Source organism: Chamaea fasciata, unplaced genomic scaffold (assembly GCF_029207755.1).
Source record: "Chamaea fasciata isolate MVZ Bird 193981 ecotype frontalis unplaced genomic scaffold, bChaFas1.0.hap1 SCAF_5, whole genome shotgun sequence".
Taxonomy (NCBI): Eukaryota; Metazoa; Chordata; class Aves; order Passeriformes; family Sylviidae; genus Chamaea; species Chamaea fasciata.
Window position 1 is genome coordinate 70,555,182 of NW_027094090.1, and position 19,647 is coordinate 70,574,828.

The 19,647-nt window shown below is 39.5% G+C and overlaps 1 protein-coding gene across 11 annotated transcripts in view; it reads right to left on the reverse strand.

The window, feature by feature from the left end:
• Positions 1 to 19,647, reverse strand: part of SOX5 (SRY-box transcription factor 5) — a 455,968-nt gene that overhangs the window by 205,748 nt on the left and 230,573 nt on the right. For all 11 annotated transcript variants that reach the window (XM_066184389.1, XM_066184390.1, XM_066184391.1 and 8 more), the window contains one exon: positions 15,062 to 15,272. In XM_066184389.1, coding sequence (XP_066040486.1) covers positions 15,062 to 15,272 — 211 coding nt within the window. The remainder of the gene's footprint in view (positions 1 to 15,061; positions 15,273 to 19,647) is intronic.

Consider the following 19,647-nt stretch of genomic DNA (forward strand, 5'->3'; position numbering starts at 1 on the left):
ATATGCAGAACAAGTTCCCTACTGCCTACCACAAATAAATCAGCAAATGCTTCAAAAATGGGGGGGAAATAATACTGAGAGAACGTATAGTTCAAAAAATAAATAAATCCTCTACTCCCTATAAATACACGACAAAGTAGCAGCAGTGGTAGCCATACTAGCAGTAAGAATGACGATGTCAGGAAGGTCTGATTACCCTTGCTTATATCTACACTTTACTCTTACAAATTTTATAAAGTCTACCTGCACATCTAAATCATTAATTTCCATTAATATTTCCAGAGGAAAAAAAAAAAATCTCGCTTTTTAAAGGGCTTTTTCAAAGTTTTCAGTCTACTGGGCATGCAATGGTAATTGCTGCTCTGTTCTGCTTAATGATAAGAATCCTTTCCCTGCACAAAATAAGAAGCAGTTTCTTCCCCACTTTTCCTTTCTTTACCCAACTCAGAGGCTCAAAGAATAATTACAAACAATGCCTGAAGAATGGTTCAGTTAATGTTAATTTATACAACAAACTAATTACTACCAAATGGTAAAAAATCACATGTGGAAGTTCCTGTCTCCCACGCACACAACTAAACCAGCAGCCATCTGTCTCAGCCTGGGAGCTCTCAGTGACAACCGAGGAAAGCAAAGGCAAAGGATGAATCCAGACACACTAAGCTGCTTCCTCTGACACAAAACCATGGGCTTCAAACACCATTGTCTCTACAGAGTGATCTTAGAAGTGACATTTTTTTTTTCCCACTTCCATTTATAAAACAAACAAACAACTCGCATCAGTAACTGCCTTGCTGTCTAAATTTTATCTCAGTCCCAAAAATTTAGGATGAGGTCTGAAATATCTCTATCTATCAGCTGTAATTCTTCCTCCCAGCATTTTTTCTACAATATTCTTTATAACATCTTTAACTATCAGAAAGCATGATGTGAGACAGTCTTTGAATCTGCTTACACTATGTTAGACAACATGATGAGAAAATGTGCTTTTTTTTTTGTTTTGTTTCAACATTTTTTTCTCAACCTGAGAAAGCAATTTTCTCCCAAACCTTGAAAAATCAAAGTCAGTACAATTGTTAAACACTTTTATGGGATGCTCATTAAAAACTGACAGGGACAAAAAAGCTGGGGACAAATCCTGAAGCATTTGTTCAGTTTAAAGTCTCATTGAATTCAATGTGAGTGTTACTTTATTGAGGACTTCAATACCAGATCCTTTACATGAACAAGGACCTTGGCATTTTGACTGTTAATTATTCTCTGATTAGCTTGCATCTAGTGAAACAAACTAAACACAATATTATCCCCTAAGCTCTGTTCAAGAAATCTCAACTCCAATATTCTCTGCTCTCTGTGAGATCAGAACTCCAGCAGTCATCAAAGAAAGTGCTGCACATGAATAGGAGCAAAATATCAGAGTTTAGATTCACAGTACAGATTTCAGAGGGGAAGTGTTTTTCCCCTACCATTAAAAAACTTACTAATCTTTCTTTGTTTGAATATAAGGCAGAATTTTCATACTGCAGAATTATCCCTACATATCTCATTTGAATCAGGCCCCCCCTTTTTATGTTTCTGTGAATCCCACAGAAGTGCCAAAAGTGCAGCCTTCATTTTATTAGAAAGAGACAAACCAGTATAAGGTAAAGACTGAAGATGTTTTAGTAAAGACGAAATGTCTACGAACTTGTGCTTCTGAGTATTTCTCTATTCAAAAAGAAATAATATGTTTCAGATAGCCTGAAATAATCACAGAGGAGGAACGAGTGCCACAGCAATTTAAAACAAGGTCCCTGTAATCTCATATTCATGAAGTAACACAGTCATTATTTCTGCACGGCCAGAACAGTATCGACAGTTTAAACGAAGTAAACAAGAGAGAATCACAAGAGAATCTACATAACCAAACAATAATGCCTAATTATTCCTCATTCATAGCCCTTAACGGAATTATGATATATAAAAAAAAATAAATTACAGGGAAATGATTCTCGCATGCAGCCAAGAGCATAAAATTTTACATAATAAAATACATCCAATGAAGTGAAGGAGGAAGAAACAATTTTTCTGTCCCTCAGCCCTATTTTGCCTCTTTTTTTTTTTTTTTTTACATCATCAGGAGCTGCTTTCTATGAATGAAAACTTAAAATCCTTCAAAAGAGTTTCACTTCGTTTCAAATTTCACAATGCTTTCACTTTTTAAGGTGCATTTTATAGAAGAATAGCTACTATTTAAGGGGCGGGGGAGGGTGTGGGAATTACAATCCCAGTTCAGGAAAGTCCAGTTCTTGGTACTACAAGTGAACTAAGACAGCTTTCAAAATGGATCTGGAGTGTGAAATGAACCACCGAGTGCTGTTATCAGTGAGCAGGTTAAGAGAGAAAAAGGAAGGGTCATTCACTACAGTGCGTGTTGCAGAAATACCGCTTTCTGCTTTTGGGGGATGCTTTGGACAGTTCACAGCTCTTGGACTGTGACTGACATCAGGTCTCTTCCCTCCTCTTTCACTCCAAGTAGCCTCAAGCAGCTCTCACAGCCAAAAGTCTGCCTCTAATTTTAGTTCCCACTCCTGGCACATGTTGTGTCCTAGATCACTGAAAGCCTTGAATTAATACATTAAGACCCAGTATTAAGCTACAGAACTGACAGCTTTATGGACTGCATTCAGCCTGGGAGGAAGGCTACCTGGGCATTGCTTAAACAATCCTAGTGGCCTCTCCAAGTAGGAAAAAGATTAAAAAAAAAATAAAAAATCAAACAATCCAATATCCACTAGTATCTTGCCCATCCCAAGATTAATCAGACTGCAAAGGTGAATTCTAAGGGACAAGGGAAGGTCTGAAGAATGTTAAAGCACAACTTTTAAGCTCCTTATAATGAAAAGCTTGGAAAAATTGTCTCCCTGTTCCATTCTCCCACAATGTTGCCTGATTATGCAAATAGAGCAGGCATCTCCATTCTTCAATTCTTGATGCTTTTTCACCTGCCTTTATTTCTACAGGGACTTGTCTGCCAACACAGCTGAAGCAGATGAGTTAAAAACAGGTACAGTGCATCTTGTGTGCTCCTGAGAACACTCAGGAGCGTGGTGGCTGGTAACTACAGTTTCATTCCTGGTGAACATTTCCAATGTCCAACAGAAGCAGATCAGTTGTTAGCACCAACTTGTGAGAAACCAGGGATGAAATGGAACTGGCAGCTGAATTCTCTCCAGCATTTTAATGGCAGTTTGCTCCATGCTATATTTATGGCATCAGGCCAGAACGAAAGCAACAACCAACAAAACGAGTTTACATAGAACTATTAGGAAAATTTTGCGGTCTGGCAATGTAAGAAAGCACCTCTCATTATTTTGTCTCTGTAAGCCCATTACTTTAAAATATTGGGTCATGCATACTGTGTAGCATCCACTGGGTACTGTGTTATCCCATCCAGTAACCTAACAATAAAATAATAATAATAAAAAGCCCCATGATTGTCTCAAAAAGACTGCATCTTTTTTTCAGCAGAGAGAACAAGGTCTTAAACTGCTATATTATGTCTATTATTCATCTAATAACTTTATAATTAGTTATAGAATGACTACCAATGAAAGCTCCTAATTCATCTGAACTCAGACAGGATTGACTTGGCCAAATCAGTAAGAGAAGAATGCATTTTGCTTGGATATGCATCCCATACATGCCATACCCAAAAGCTTCGCAGGAGCCGTGAATCAATTAGATGACACAGCAAGAGGAAATGCATACAAAAAAAAAAAAAAAAAAGACTTAAAATAAAATTATCTTCAGTGAAATGTCTCCATATTTAGTTAAACAACATTGCTGATTAAAGCTGTACATGAGATCAGTGTGGAATCCAGAATTGTTGCAGCTGACAATCATTAGCAAGAGCCTGCTGTCCTCTAGTTTCATCTTCATATATTAATTTCATATACAAGGAAATATAACTATTTGGAAATACATGGCTTTATTTAGGTCTTGTAAATAGATATCTCAGCAAAAATACATTAACATGCTTTACACTTTGCAACAAGCCAGCAAACCTACAGGATCAAATGAATACACAGTAATCACTACAGTCGAAACCATTTTTCTGGTTAGTTGCTGATTTTTTTTTTTTTTTCCCCTGGTGCCTGACTCTGTGGGAGATAAGATACTCAGTAACTGAAATGGGATATGTGTTATGGGCAAGACAGAAAAGAAAAAGAAGTTTAGCATAAAAACATCAGGGTGCAAAAAAAAAAAACCCAAGAAGCTTTCTTCTTCCATGTGATCTTTGTCTCTAGACTATTTACCTTAAGGTTGTGTGGGCTAATCTACAGTACAAGACTAATGCAACATTCCAAACTGTACTGGAAAAACAGGACACCAGGATAACCACTTCCAAGTCAGGAGAAACATTTTCCTTTCTGATAAAGCTTTTGGACACCGTTTGTAACTTTGAGGCTTTTGTATCTCTGGCTGTTATCATTCTTGTTTATTGGCAGTGCAATACAATAATTATTTGGGGTGGTTTTTTATGAGATGGAAATCATATTTTCCTTTGGGCATCTGGGCTGGCCTTCACAACTGCAATTCCTAGATGTTTAGACAAAAAATTATAATTAGTAGCCAAGTAGCATGTCCCATACACATCCAACAGTCCCCGCCAGACTTCACATCCACAGATCTCATCTCCTGTGTGTCTATTACTTATTTGCAGATTCAGTAATTTAATTAATTACAGCTGAAAGGCTCAGATGAGCAATGGAGGTTCCTTGCACATTGCGGTGTATGAAATTGCTTTTCCTCCCTGACAGGAAGAATATGGCTCCCCGTGTCACACATCTGTGCTTCTCCTTCCTTGTGCTAAGGCAGTACTTTCTGTACCCCAAAAGGCAAGTCTTGGGGCTAACTCATCCTGCACTACTCTACTGAGATACAAGTCTCTTACCAGCTAGGCAATAAAAGCTTCTACTAATCAGTGACCCCACAGACTTTGCTGTTGTTGTTACCTTTCAGTTCTTTTAATACTGCTCCTTCTAGGAACAGGGCTAATCCCTGTCTGTAGAGGGATAGAGAAACAAGTCACGTTGGGTTCTTTACAAATCCTGTACTGGGTCAAATGTTGCCTTCCTAAAGCTCTTGCATATTCAGTGGGAGTGATGAACTTGCATCTGAGAGCAGAATTTGGCCCACATCACCCTGAGGAGTCCATTAACTCTCCCACACTCAGAAATAAATCAAGATGAGACTCCTCTCAAGCACAACGAGCCTAAAAAACAAACTACTGCTGCTCACAACAGGGAGACCAGGAATTCAACTACAGCCATATGGCTTTCTCTTCCTCCCTCCAACCTGCATCAGTGAGAAGAGGGCAGGATGCTCATCCAGTCCCAGGATGTGCCCTGCATCCAGAGCACAAGCCAGCAGGACCCACAAAGGCACACAAGTTCTGTCCTACAGAATTCCAAGAGTGGAGACGCGCAGGGAACAGCTCATTCCCCTCTGCTCACTTGGGAAGCAATTCCTGCTCCCCCCAGCCCCCAACCCCAGCAATTCCTTGCAAAACCTTGAAGCCACCTCTCCTATTTACACCTTTTACCCCATGGCACAACCCCGTGTTGCCACCTGTCAGTCACAGCTCCATTTGTCTCCAGCAGGGTGAATCAGGAGGAGGAAGGAAGAAAGTGGGAGGACCTCTGCATTGATTAGAAATGTTTGGGGTGGGAAGGAAAGGGGGGGGGGGGGGGGGGAAGGAGGGAGAGAGAGATGGAGATAGATTAGAGGGTAACAAAACTGGAGAGGAAGATAAACAGAGCCAAAAAGAAAAATGTCCTTTGTTCATGTAAATGGCTCTCTGCTCCCAAGCCCTCTGCATGACTAATGCCACGCTGTGGTGTGTAAACCTCTTGGGCACATAACACAAACAAAGCATAACTCGGCCTGAACAAACAAAGGCCTAAGCAACAGTGATTGAATTCATCTTAAAACAACAAATCAATTCTTCCCTATTAATGCCCTAAATACCAGCGTAGGAGCACTGTCCTGTTGTAATAAACAGCCATGTGTTCAATTACCGTCTGTTTTCCCAACTACTGCTCTCTCCAGTAATTACACCATGCAATGCATTCTGCATTGACATTATATTAATGTGCTGGGAGGAGAAATCTTAAATACGAATTAAATCAAGGCTAAACATCTCAGAGAGCCTTACCAAGTGGCACAAGTGCTAACAGGGCATTCTTCAGCAGAAACCACAGCCTGATTTTTCTCTTCATTCACTTTTCACTTTCATCCTCTGGCTAAATAAATAAATTAAAACACAAGCTTGAAAGAGCTCTATTGCACCAAAGACCAGCACAGCAAATCTTTCATAAGCTCTCTAAAGTCCACTTCACCTGTCCAAGAAAGCTCCCCAAGCAGGAGCATTTCGTAAGTATCAGCTTACCTCACATCAGCCAAACAGCAGCAACAAAACCCCTCCAAACAACAGACAGGTGACAACAAAATGGGGCAAGAAAAACAAAAGCAGAAAACTTTAGGGACTGAGACAAAAGCAGGAGAATAGAAGTTCAAGAAAAGGTTTCTTACCCTTTTGCAGAACCGTCAAACAACTTCTATTGACTATTGAATAGCACACAGCAAACAGACCAAACAAAAGATATGATGAAAGACATATTTACTCGTGCAGGGCTCCTTCCCCCCACCTCAACCTTTCTTTCCTTTTCACATACACCCACACTGCACCGTTTGCATTGTGTTGTTAAATAACCAATAGCAACCCAGAAGAAACACTGGAAGGGTTTCTATGATGCTGTCAAGCACCAGACAGATGCTTGGCAGTGTCAATATGTTCTTTACATTTGGGTTGTGCCAAGGTTTGAAATTAAAAATAAATTAGGAATAATAATACTGGGAGAGGAAGAGAAAGATGGCAGTGAGTTAGTGCATGGATGTACAATGAACTTCTAAATCAATGGAGTATCATCCCACCTGCTGGGTTTTACTTCAGCAATTTGAACTGTTATGGAAATAAATAAATAGAGCTTTTCTTTTAACTGTGTACTGGGCTGCAAGAATTTTTATAGAGAGCAAAGTAAAATTCTGGTGTATACCAACTGCGGATTTCTAGGGCTTCTAGAACAGACCCCAAGGTTCCAGCTGCAAAGACAGGCCAAGTACATCTAATGTACTCGTGCTCCAAAATCTGCTTCAAAATGAAATGCCCTAGGTGCTGCAAAACTTTGCTGACTTGAGGCTTCAGAAGGCACAGAAATGTGCACGTTAGGAGGAAATCAAATTTTGAAAGCTCTCCTGACTAATATTACAGATTGCCCTCAAAACCACAGCATGTAACATTCAGATACATTTAAGTGTCTGCAAAACAACTGTTCATTTGTCCTTCTCAGGTCATTAGATACAAAAACACCCCCAAAACCTCACCAGGTTTTGCAACTCATTTTTGTTTGACTAGTTTGCATTTTTTCATTTCAGCTGCCAAACCAAGTCCAGGGAAAAGCTGCTTCCACCTGACCCAAAGTGTTTTATTTAATCCTAATTGAAATGTTTTCATTTCTCTTTCAGATTAATCATCTTAAACATTTAAAAACAAAAAATATCATTTCCAAAGAAACATTTTGTCTAAAAATGTTGACTGTTCCAAATTTTCTACTATTTTTTGGCTAAAATTAACTTGTTGAATTGCTAAATGCTATGAGTCCTTAATTACTGTGTAACAGGTTTTAGGGTGCTTAGGGCAGAGAGTTTCCCCCATCTCTCCTTTATTTGGTTTTTGAGCACTTTTTGAATTCATCCATTATAGAAATCATACACATATAGCATGCTTTCTCCTGAAGCAATGCAGAAACCACAACACAATTAAACTGTAGGAGAAGGAAAGATGCTGAAAGGAATTCTACCTTCCCAGTACAGCTTATGTACTATGCAGGAGACGTATACAGATGTGTAAAGCTGGCAACCCTCAAACCACCTTAAAAATATCAATGTTAAACAGACATGTATCTAATAAAACCAAGCAACAGCTCCAAACTTCGGAGTGTTTTTACAAGGCTACTTCATTAGCTAAACAAGCAAGTGGGAGTTGCTGCAAATGTTGCTCCTTGCCGTACTAGAGGCTTTCCCTTGCTTCTGGTAAACAGAAGACACAAGACAGCCTTGTGAATAGCTCATGGCACAGACTGAGATCTAAAGCTAATCAGACAGGATGACAGGTCATCTTAATCAACTTCAAAAGCCAATCCACATGCTCGTCCCAGCTCCTCACCTCCCCTTCCCGCATCGCTCTCTCACTCATTTGGCTGCTTTTCCCCCTTCCCCCTCCGCTCACTTCCCACAAATTGTGCTGTTCAGAAAGAACCAGGGAGCCCTTCAGGTCTCAGCATCCCGGGCGCAGGTGGTGAGGAAAACTTTGAAGTGAGCTCTCCACTAACTCTAGAGCTGGCCGTGCCTCCTCCGTAAGCAGCTCTTATTAAAAAAAAGACCGAGCATCCACTAGAACAAAACCAAGCAGGCCTATTTAATTAGGGCAAATACTTGATATCCACTTCTTCATGTTAAACCACACAGTCACACAAGCCTGGGAGGTCTGATTAATTTTAAAATGCACGGTCGTGACAAGCGCCTCAGGGGTAAGAGAAAGGGGAAAAAAAAATCCCACAAATCCTGCTAGCTCGACAAATAGGTTTCTGCTAAATGGTGTGCATGTTGCCCAGATTAAGATGTTACCATTCAGCAAGGGCTTGAACCTTTAATATGAGGGACAAGAGGCCTGAGAAACAGGTGGCTTGCTCTTCACTCCTGAATAAATGACATCCCCGAAAGCTGCGGCACACGAGCGCGCGGAAAGAGCTGGCACACACTCCCCCACGTACATCTGGGTATTGCAGTCTGGGGCAGAGGTTCCTGCAGCAGCTATCCAAGGACTGAAATGAAGGTCAGAAAGCTAATGGCTTTTCCAGGGGAGGGGGAAATGAAAATATAATAATAATAATAAAAAAAAAAAATTAAAAAGAGAAAGAGCACACAAAAAAAACAAAGGCTAGCTGCAAACTGATCTAGGTGGAATACAACAGGGGAAACGCACAGCAGAACGACATGGGGTCAAAAGCGACAGCAAATTTTGAGAACCCCTAAATGAAATGAATCACAGCTGGTGAGGAGTCTGGCTACCTGGGGGATAAAAGGTAGACAGGAGCCCAAATAATTATTTTTGCCTTCCTGAACCACTTATATGTTGTGTTGGTAAAGATGGGAAGTGAAAAGAGAAAGCATTTTGCTTTGGCTCCTACTTGTTCAATATTACGGAGTGAACATAACCTAGAAAGAAATTTTAATTGTAGAGATTCATCAGAGAAGACTTTCATTCTGAACCAGGGAGGGGGAGAGAGGGACTGCATCTTCTCTCCAAAAGCACTGGTTTCCTGTATCTCACTTGACCATAATGCTTTCTTCTATATTTAAGATGCTGTATCAGCACCTCAGATGCCTTTATCAAAAGGAAGAAGAAAAATCCAAAAGCTAAAAACCTTTGAGGATGCAAGAAGAGAGAGTTGGAAGGGAATCTAAGCAAATTTTGAAAACATCCATTGAAATAAACCGTGACTATCAGGCGAAACTGTTGGGAAGGAAAACACTTAAAAACTGAAGGCAACGAAATGAATAAACTTCACTTTGAGCAAGTCAGAGCTGGCAAGGCTTCAAACTAGGCTACCTCTGTTCTAGAGTTAAAGCACTTGCTAATAAAAATTTAAGCTACAGTATTTAACAGGCCCTTCTCTTCACACAGGCCTATTTCACAAATAAACTTTCAAATGTTTTAATTATTTTTTATTTGTATCAGCAGTATATGAAGGCCTATTTCCATATGGCAGGGTCTTCGAAAGAAGCACACAGAAGTTTGATGCTGGCCTGCTCTACAAGAAAAGACACGTTTTCTGGTGACAGACTGCAGAGATGAACATGGAACCACAAGGCACCTGAAGCACCCTCCCACAGCAGCACGAGTGTACGAACAAAACTTGAAAGTACTCAGCTGCAAAGTACCCTTGCTTGTCCTTCAGTGGAAAAGCATTACAAAGCCTCTTCAACACGTACTCTGTCAAAGGGGCAGTGAAGAACCAAATAAAAGAATTTTAAACCTCAACCAATTACAGTATCCTTAGGCCTTTCCCGAATCTGTGCACTTTATTTCTTCCTATCTCATCAGATGTGATTTAGAAACAAAAGCCTGCATTTCAAAGGCCACCCTTCTTGTGCCCATGAATGGCCTGCTTTGGAATCTCTGGCTTAAAAAGAGGGAGACATCTTGATTTTTTTAACAAGATTTTCTGACTAGAAGTTTGATAATGTTAGGAGATACTTCAACTAGAGAGCCTGAATTCAGTATGGCTGACTTTTATAGATTACAGAACTGCTTAAACAACAGTCATTTAAATTACCACATTAACAGGTGTTGTGATTTATAAGGTAAACTTAAACATCAAACACAAACAGCCTTTGGGGGATGTTCAGAAGACAAAAATCATGCCCAAGAGGCTCTTCTCATCCCTTTTTTCACGACAAGTAATTACTTATAGCACTGCTGCCTACTATAATACATGAAGCTCTAGCACTCACACTGCCTGTTAAAGCTCTGCAAACACACGTATTCCCTTCTTACTAAACAGCTGAGATTAATTGCTCCCCCTCTGAAGACCTAAGGACTATAAGACCAAAATTTTGGAGCAGAAAAATAAGAAACACAATAAATGAATAATGCGGGTGTGTGTTCATATATATTTATGTCTAAATACATACAACACGTGATATATGTGTGTGTGTGTGTGCGCGTATATCTGTGCACATGTCCTTATGGAAAAAATTCAAAGTATTCATTTAAACAGCCCAACTGAACTGAGTTTCTGAGGTCCTTACCAAGGAAGAACAAGCCATGCAGATGAACGACTGTACCCACAGCACAAGCTCATGTGCTCAGTCCCTATCATCAGGTAGATGTTCATATGATCCTTCTTTATACAGAATTCCTAAGAATTCCATACTATAACATGGATCTAGCCTCAGAAGACCCACAATAAGGGTTTTAAAGATGAACAGATACATAACCTGTTAAAACCATATGCTGCCAAAGTGGAAAAAAGAAGATTGATTTGTAATGAAAAGTTAGGAGATATAAAGAGACAAAGAATACTCTAGCTTACCCTAAAAATAGGACGGAATTTACTTGTTTGCCTCTTTATTTTCTGGAAGCCAAGCCATACGTTTAGGGGAAAGGCTATAGAGATTTCAGAGATTTAATTTTCCACAAGCACAGGCCATGAATTAAAATACAGCAATCCAATCACATTAATAGTGCAAGGAAAAGCTAAGTGGCTGCTTTGGTCTTTTCTTTCACAAACTTGTGTCAAGCTCAGTGACTTCAAAGAGATTTCCATTTCATTTCTATAAATGAGGAGAACAGACAGACAGAGAGTCTCTGCCATCCTCTGATGCCTGAAGAAAACAGAAGAAAAACATGCCTGTATCTCATTCTCCTAATGATTTTAGCTGCAAAAGGAATCCCATGGTCGGCAGACGACCCTCAGGGCAAGGGCTTGAGGTCTGTCACAGTGTATAAGGCTTCTCCAAACCCACTCCATTATCTTCATTATTGTATACCAGGAATAAAAGGGGACTGACTCCTCTTCTGAAGCTCAAGTTAGAAAGGACAGAATGTTTCATGTAAAATAACATTGTGTGACTTCAGTAATAGGTTTATGCCTTTGGGGGCCCTAATACTAAAGCTGCATGTAAGGATTTTCCACAGAATTTGAGAGAAGAAAAATGAGCACTGTATTAGTAATGAGTAAAATTCCCCAAGTTTTAGATCCACCGAAACACTTATGTCTCTGTGTCAGCATGACTCATTGTCAATCACATACTTTCATCCAGCAGCAGGAAAATGGCAAAATTGGGGGGGGGGGGGGGGGGGATAAAAAGAGCAAGGAGCTTTAGAGTTAAGTACAAGCCCCTATAAAAAAACCTCCCTCACCCCCCCAAAAAAAACCCAAAAAAAAACAAACCCAAAACAACAAACCCTCATACCAAGGAGGAAGAGTAACTGATGAAAGGCAGGTAGTGTGGGATCCTACAGGGCACATTAACCAAGGGTATATGTACAACAAATCCACATGAAAACCATTTATACGAAGGGCGATGCTTTCCATATCAGCCTCTGTGTGAGTACAGGGGTGTGTTTACATATGTGCACATGTTCATGGGTGCATTGCTGCACTCTGAGCAGTGTGTTTAAAATGTAAAAATTCCTGTTCTTTACTGACAAAATTACTAATTTTTATTTTCTAACAAACACAGAAAACCATTTCCTTTGTATCAATAAAGTTTTTTAGAGTCATAGCTGTTATCAATAGTTTGGAATGCCTCACTTGTTCTTAAAGCCAGTTTCAGAAAAGAGAAGCCCTTTCCCAGACTGATATGGGGTCTGAATTGAGACCTAAAGTTGCCTATGCAGCCCTTCCCTTTTTTCTGATTTTGAAGAAACAGGCCATTTGAGAGAATGCTTGAAAAGCACGTTTCCCACAGCAATTCAGAAGACTATTTCAAACAATAAAAGAAGAGCAAACACAGCCCATTGTACAAGTTAAATAATATATAAACTTTTGAGTACATAGAGAAATGGGAATCTGGCTCATATCTGGTCTTTGAAAGATTCACAGGAAATTGATTTAATTAAACCTCAACTACTGGTGCAAATGTTTCCCTTTCTTCCCGAAGGGAAATAAAGTATTATATTATTCTTGTTGACATAATGCAGCAAAGCTTAACCAAGATTCTTGATCTTCATCCCACAAAGCTTTACAAACTAGCAAGACTAAAAATCATTACTGAAATATGCATTTATCACAAATTGCTGCATTTTTACCTACATGTACTATCAAAGATTCCCACTTGTAACACCTTATTCACAGGGAAATTCATTAATATGCTAATTACCTGACTAGCAACCAGTGATGACTGACAATTTTACTTTAGCACTACATGAAGAAGACATGACAATAATTTTCTGCTGAAGTTCAAACAGAGAAGACACTGAGTGGCATCAGTATATATCTCATTTAGGGAAAAGAACTCATATTTGCAGAGGACCTCTAAGAACAGTCTAGCCATCTGCACCCAGAAATATATATTTTTTAATTAGCCACTCTAAAAACAACCATGTTGGCTGAAGGGAAGGGGGAGGGAGGCTTGTCAAAATGATGTATTTGTCCCTCACCACCTTTCAATGCTCTTATGCAAGTCTAATTTTCTTCCTAGCCAGCTCACCTCTCTGGCCTCCTTTTGTTTCATGTCCCATTTCCCATTCTCTTCTAACTTCTGAACTTTTGTTAGTTCGCTTTTAAGGAGAAAGGGAAAAAAAGCTCAACTCTTTCCTATTCATTTTTTCCTGGATGGGGAGTAAGCAGAGACATGAATATGGCACCCTCATAATGATTTAACTAGGGCTTAATGAAATTTTCATCACAACCTGCTGTTCAATTTAATGGCCTTTGAAAGACAATAGAACAATGGCTAGAGGGAAGAAAAGATTTTTTGTTGCACACATTTGCAAAGCCCAACATTCAGTTGCTCCCCCTCCTCTCTCTCCCAATCTCTTCACAAAGCTGTAGATCTTTTGTTTGTACTGTATATTTTCATTTTAGTAGAGCTGAGATAATGCACAAGCTCTGTAACCATTCTCATGTCTATCTGTGGCCTTTTCCTTAATGGAGTCTGTGCAGCTTGTACAACCTCATACTCAACAGAGTATTTATGCATTGCCCAGAACTCCTTGTTCTTTCCTCTCTCAGATAAAAGCCTGGTCTCCTTCCCACCCATTCCCCCCTCAATCTCTTCCATCCACAAGCACAAGGTATGTGACGGCACTGACCATTGCATCAACCTAAATGCAAAAGAGATGCTGTAAGTAATATTAAAAAAATGCTTAGACAAAGAATTTATTTCCCAGCAGACCCTTACTGCATGCTCCAGTCAAGAAAAGCCTAATTTACAATCCTGTCATGCTCGTGTATGTGCCAGCGTGTTTGCATCCATACTTTTCATTCCAGTATGCAGGTTGTCCTTAAATTTTCTTGTAGGTGCTGTCACTTCATGCTTTAGCATTGAGGTGGACCCTGAGAGTCCTGCTTTTGAACATTTGGAATAGGTATTTCCATAGCAGGATAGGTGAGTCTAAATGAAAACAGAGTCTCATTACTGTGCACTAGGAAACAAGGCTCAGTATGTTCACACAATTGGTTTGCAGTGCCCCAAAAAAGGCAGCTGTAAATATGCACGCAGATGCCTATGGAGAGCATAATGAGAACTTCATCTTCCAGTCAGGACTTTGACTCTGCCCCAAACAGGCAAAAACTTAAAAATCCTAATCTTTGGTCTTAGTCTCAGCCCGCAGAGCAAAAGCCCTAACACCACCAGCTGGAGAGAGGGTCTCAGAAAGACACCTGTTCTCCAGAAATGACACCTACAAGCCAAAGCTGAAGCTTGCTGGCCACACCTAATGCAGGGAACACCTGCATTCCCTCTGTCTGCACAGCACCTGCACTGCAGATAAACAGACCATGATGTGTCCCACACAAAAGCTTTCATGAATTCCCAATTTAACTTCTTACCTTTCAAATAATGCCACGCACACTAGATCATTTCACACAAACATTGACTTTGATGATAATACATCTTTTAGTTCTAGAAATGGGGTGAGGGGAGTAGTGGTGTAAAAGCCCCCAGGTGATTAAAACTAGCTTACTGCAGGCATATTGAGGAGGTTGAAACTGTAACAAAAAGACCACTAGGCTCCCTTTTTTGGGAAAAGCTAAAAACGTTAGCTATGATGGGACACTGGTAAAATTCACCTCTAACGTAGGAAAGAACCGTAAGATCTTTAATTCTGCTAGCAAGGGAAAGCAAACAGAGCAGAAAACGGCACGATTAGAAAGCACACGCATCCAAAGGATCTGGAGGAAAAGAAAAGAACACAGAAGATTTTGGCCAGCTTCCCAGGCCTTACCTTCTGGCTCGTTTTTGATGAGCTCTTCCATCTTCCTTTGCTTCAGGGTGTCCACGACATCGGCCAGGCTCCCCTTGCGCCGCTCCGGGGTTCCCAGGGCTGTGCTGGACAAGGACTCTCCACTCTGACGCCCACCTTCTTCTGCCTTCAAGGGTGAGGTAGATGAGTTGTGCGGGGCAAATGAAGACATCACTTTATTGCCATCAACTTCCTGAAAGGGGAGGAAAAGCAAGATGAAACATTCCTTTCTTTTCTTGAAGAAAGGGGGGGGGGAAAATAGACGGAAAGGAAGAAAGAACAATCCTTTGTTCTCTGAGTTCATTGCTATTTGTTCTTCTGTTGAAACCTTTAAAAAAGGCATGCAATGCTTCAAAAACACCCAGAACAAAGCCTATCCATAAAGCATAAACCAAGATTACAGGCTGGAGTGAACAAAGATCAGCTTGCAAGAGAGAAACATAAAATACAGTTTTTCCCTAATTGAGAAGAAGTGTTGTTCTCATAGGTTTCCTAATAACAATGGTATTGATTACCTGTAATTGTTTGTTCTTTTACAGCTCTCTTTCTAAAAAAAACCTTCAATTTTTACAAGGACCATTAATTTCCTGACTTTATAAAGTACTTAATGCCTTGATTGGCTAGTTGTTTTAAGAAATAAAATAGCAACTAAACATTAAATGTCCTTCACCATATGACATATTTTTACTCACAGTTCAAGCAGTTCTCCCATCTATAAAGGAGGAAGCAATTGCTTTCTGTTTTCTAATTCTACTCTCTTCTGTCTTAAACCTTCATTTCTTGTAGAAACTGTTTTTCACAAAGGTGGTCCTAATGACTTTCCCTGGCAGCACAATGGCAAAACTCTGTGACTTCCTGGAACGTGCACACAACCCTCCTCACGTGAGAGTCCACAGAGGTCTACTCATTAATTTTAATGGAAAGCAAAACTGGTTCCAGCATCTTCAAACTTGCCTTCATTAACGTGAGAGCCTTCTCCTCCACATCTCCTCCAACATAAGGCAACGTTCTCTGCACATATTCCTTCTCCCTTCATGTCTGTTATACTCCACCCTTCTGTACACGTTTCCCAAACCCGCTTTTTCCTCTGCTCATATATATATCTCATCTGTATCTGAAAAACTTAGGTCAATGTCTCCAAACAAAGACTGCAGCAGAGTAATACACTGCATAAAATATAATGCTGTAAACATATACAGTTTTTATTTTGATGCGATTTTCCATTTTTTTTTCCACTATCCTCTTACCTTACATTTTTGTCCTCCAGCTGTTTAAGGAATGCTTTTTCTTAAAAAAGCCACTGGATTTTCTTGTGATATGAGTTACAGACTTGGTTGAAAAAGTCTTAACAATTTAAAAATTGTTTTCATTTTTTTTATTTCATTTCAGAGGGTATGAAGGTGATACATATATCTATAAATGTGCACACACACAGTTTTTAGTGATCTGTGTTATAATTTCATATATTTTTTAGTAATTTTGATGTCTCTGCTCTAATAAATCACAGTATTTCAGAAAAAAATATACTTTTATAAACAGAACATAACTTGCTACAAATTATTACAATAAAATTTGAGTAAAGTTGCATGGAAAACATGCAATAATGAAAATACATTTGTTTTCACAGAGTATTTTTTTGTGGCAAAAAGATTACCTATGGTTAAGAAAACTTTTAATGCAAACAGTTTTGAGCAGCTTGAATGTGTTATACTAGTGAATAAATTCCTTAAGAGAATCGGATTTAACTGAGATTACAATCTGGGCCATCATATGCCCCAAAAACCAAACCCAGCGATGTTAATGAGAGACTTTCTACTGACGTCAATGAGCTTTTGACCAAGCCCTAAAAAATTTTCCAACTCAAATCAACGGAAATGCTCCTTTTTCTTTTTTTTCTTGCAACTCCCTCCATTTTTGTTCTCCACTTGGAAAATTCCTAGTTGCTAACACCAGACTCCAAAACTTAGTTGAAGCCAAATGCAATTTTTTTTACATACAGATTTGAATAAATTGATTTTTAAAACAAATCCAAACAAGCAAAATGGTTAACTTCAGCATCACTTCAGATTTTATCTAAAATTCAAAGCCATTATCACCAAGTGGCAATTTTTTTTCCTACACATAAGGCTAAAAGAGGAAATATCTTGAAAGCTGCTTTCTTATTCACACTTTGAGACAGATAAGCCAAATATCATCCTTAGTTACAGTTCTTAAATCTACCTATGCCATCAGTCACATATAGAAACAGTGTGGTTCTTCTCTTTACCAGGAACTAGTTTCTTGCTTTAATCCAAAGCAGGTCCCAAAGACTTTCACTCCTGTTTCTGCGTGTCACATATTGGTCACAGACACAAAGTATTTGTAAAAGTTGCCTAAACCTCAGGTATCACCACTGCTGTTTCCATTTTTATTTGTGGTACCTGCAAGTGGGTTTTTTTATGTACAAACATATTCAGAGTATAAAGCCAGTTTGTTATCAGAGAAGAAGCATAAGAACACAAGGATTGAATGATTACGTAGGGTAATATAAGAGGGTTTTCAAAATCACAAATTGTTTGGCTTTCAAATGAAATAAGTATTTTTACAACTCTGCCTTGCTTTCTGTGGTAAAGGAACTGTGAAGGGGACAATGCAGTAGTCCGTGAATAAAGCATCATGAACTCTGAATACTCAGTTCCTAGTTCTTTCAAATGTACTTTGAAACCATGAAAAAAACCACTTTTTTTTTTTTTCTCTGCATTTCAGTTTCCTACCTGTAAAACAGGCACAAGTAATCTCTTATAAAGGTCTTGGAATGATAAATTCATTAATAACAGAGAAACCCTCCTACAACAATGTTGGCTAAAAGCATTTATAATACTACAGTTAGATTTCATAGCTGGATAAGAAAGAAAGGGAAGTATTCTACACAGAGTTCTTTTTAAAGTTAAATTATGTACTAAAATATACAATCAAGAAACCATCTCCCCCCAAAAAAGTTTCTTTAGACCACTTGGTTAGGTGTGCATGTATGCAGTGTTTGCATATCACACACATGGCTATTTATACACTTGTGGGATTTAAGACTCAATCAAAACATATATACAGTAGGGGAACAGCTGCAATCACATCTCAGTGGGCTAAATTACAGTACACCAGTGAATTATTCATTCAGAAAGATCTGTAGCAATCACACATCCATTGCGTGATTCGCAATCCAAGAGGAATCCTTTCCTTTCTCTACTGGTGGATGAGAGCACAGCCCAGCTTCTGCTGCTGCTGACACTTCCACATGTATCCTCCAGCATATCAGCTCCAGAATCTGCTTTCCCACAAGCCCAGGATCCTTTTATTCTGTCATTCACAACAACAACAACGCGAAACGTGCAACAGTTATCTTGGCTTTCACTTCATGTCCCTTTCTTTTACTTCTTTCTTATGCCTTTACTTGGAGACGTGAAAAAGCTCTCAATGGATCTGGATTTTTACTTCTAGCAAGCAAAAAGAAAGGATACTTCCACCACATAAAACCTGCTCGTGTCACTGGCTGCATAAAGCCAAAAAACTCTGAGTAAATAAAAACCTCTGATATTGCATACAGGAGTTTAACTATCCCCCTGAAAACGCTCAAAGAAATCCTTAATGGCAAGAAAGATATGTCAGCAACAGTTTAAAATTAATCCCCTGAGAAGAAGTTCCCTCCCAACAAGTCAGATTTAGCAAGTTCTTTTTTTAAAAGGACAAATCGACATGACTTTCTTCAGTTGAACTGAGAGAAAAGCAACAACACTTTAAAGTGGTATTAAGGAACATCAATACCTACTACCGATGTTTTACAATTAAGTCCATCAAGCCACACTCAAGACCCATCTCTCAGCCACCAGAATAGTGAGCACCTTTCCTGTAGAACAGTCTCTTTCACCTGTTCAAGTTTGATTACATTCCAGCCTCTGGCACTGTTAATCCTGGTAGCAGTTTTATGCAGGCAGCAGCTGCTTGGTGGATGGGGCTCTGTCGCTCATTTGCATCACGAATTGCTCTGCTAATGCGTGCTGGCCCAACATTTACTCCAACTCTGAGCTGGGATGGTACTCACCAAACACCTGATGCTGCTGCTTCTTGATTTCCCACTTCGGAAAGGCAGGATCTGCACAGATCTTGCTGAGGCAAACACTCTGGGCCCTTCTTTCCCCCACAAGCAACAGCAACAAAAAAGGGACCAGCCCACGTTTCGTGTCTTCTGCTTCTGTTCCAAGCTAGAATCCACAGGAAGACTTGCTCATTTACAAGAAAGTTGCCTCGATATTGCCAAACAGCTTTCCACCTATGGAGGAAATACCTCTTCCAAGGTTTAATGATAAAACAGGCTTCTGCCCTTTCAGGATGAGGTCAATAATCTTCCTTTGTTAATCTTGGGCAAGCTTTACTTAATCTAGCCCCCTTGTCACCTTTGTGATTGACAGGAAAAGTCATGTCACTGGACAATGGACTTGTCCTCACTGAGCAATATCTTTTTTAAAGATTACACAATGTTACCCTTGCTCTCATAAAAAGTGCAAACATTGTGCTGTTAAAAGAAACTCTTCATT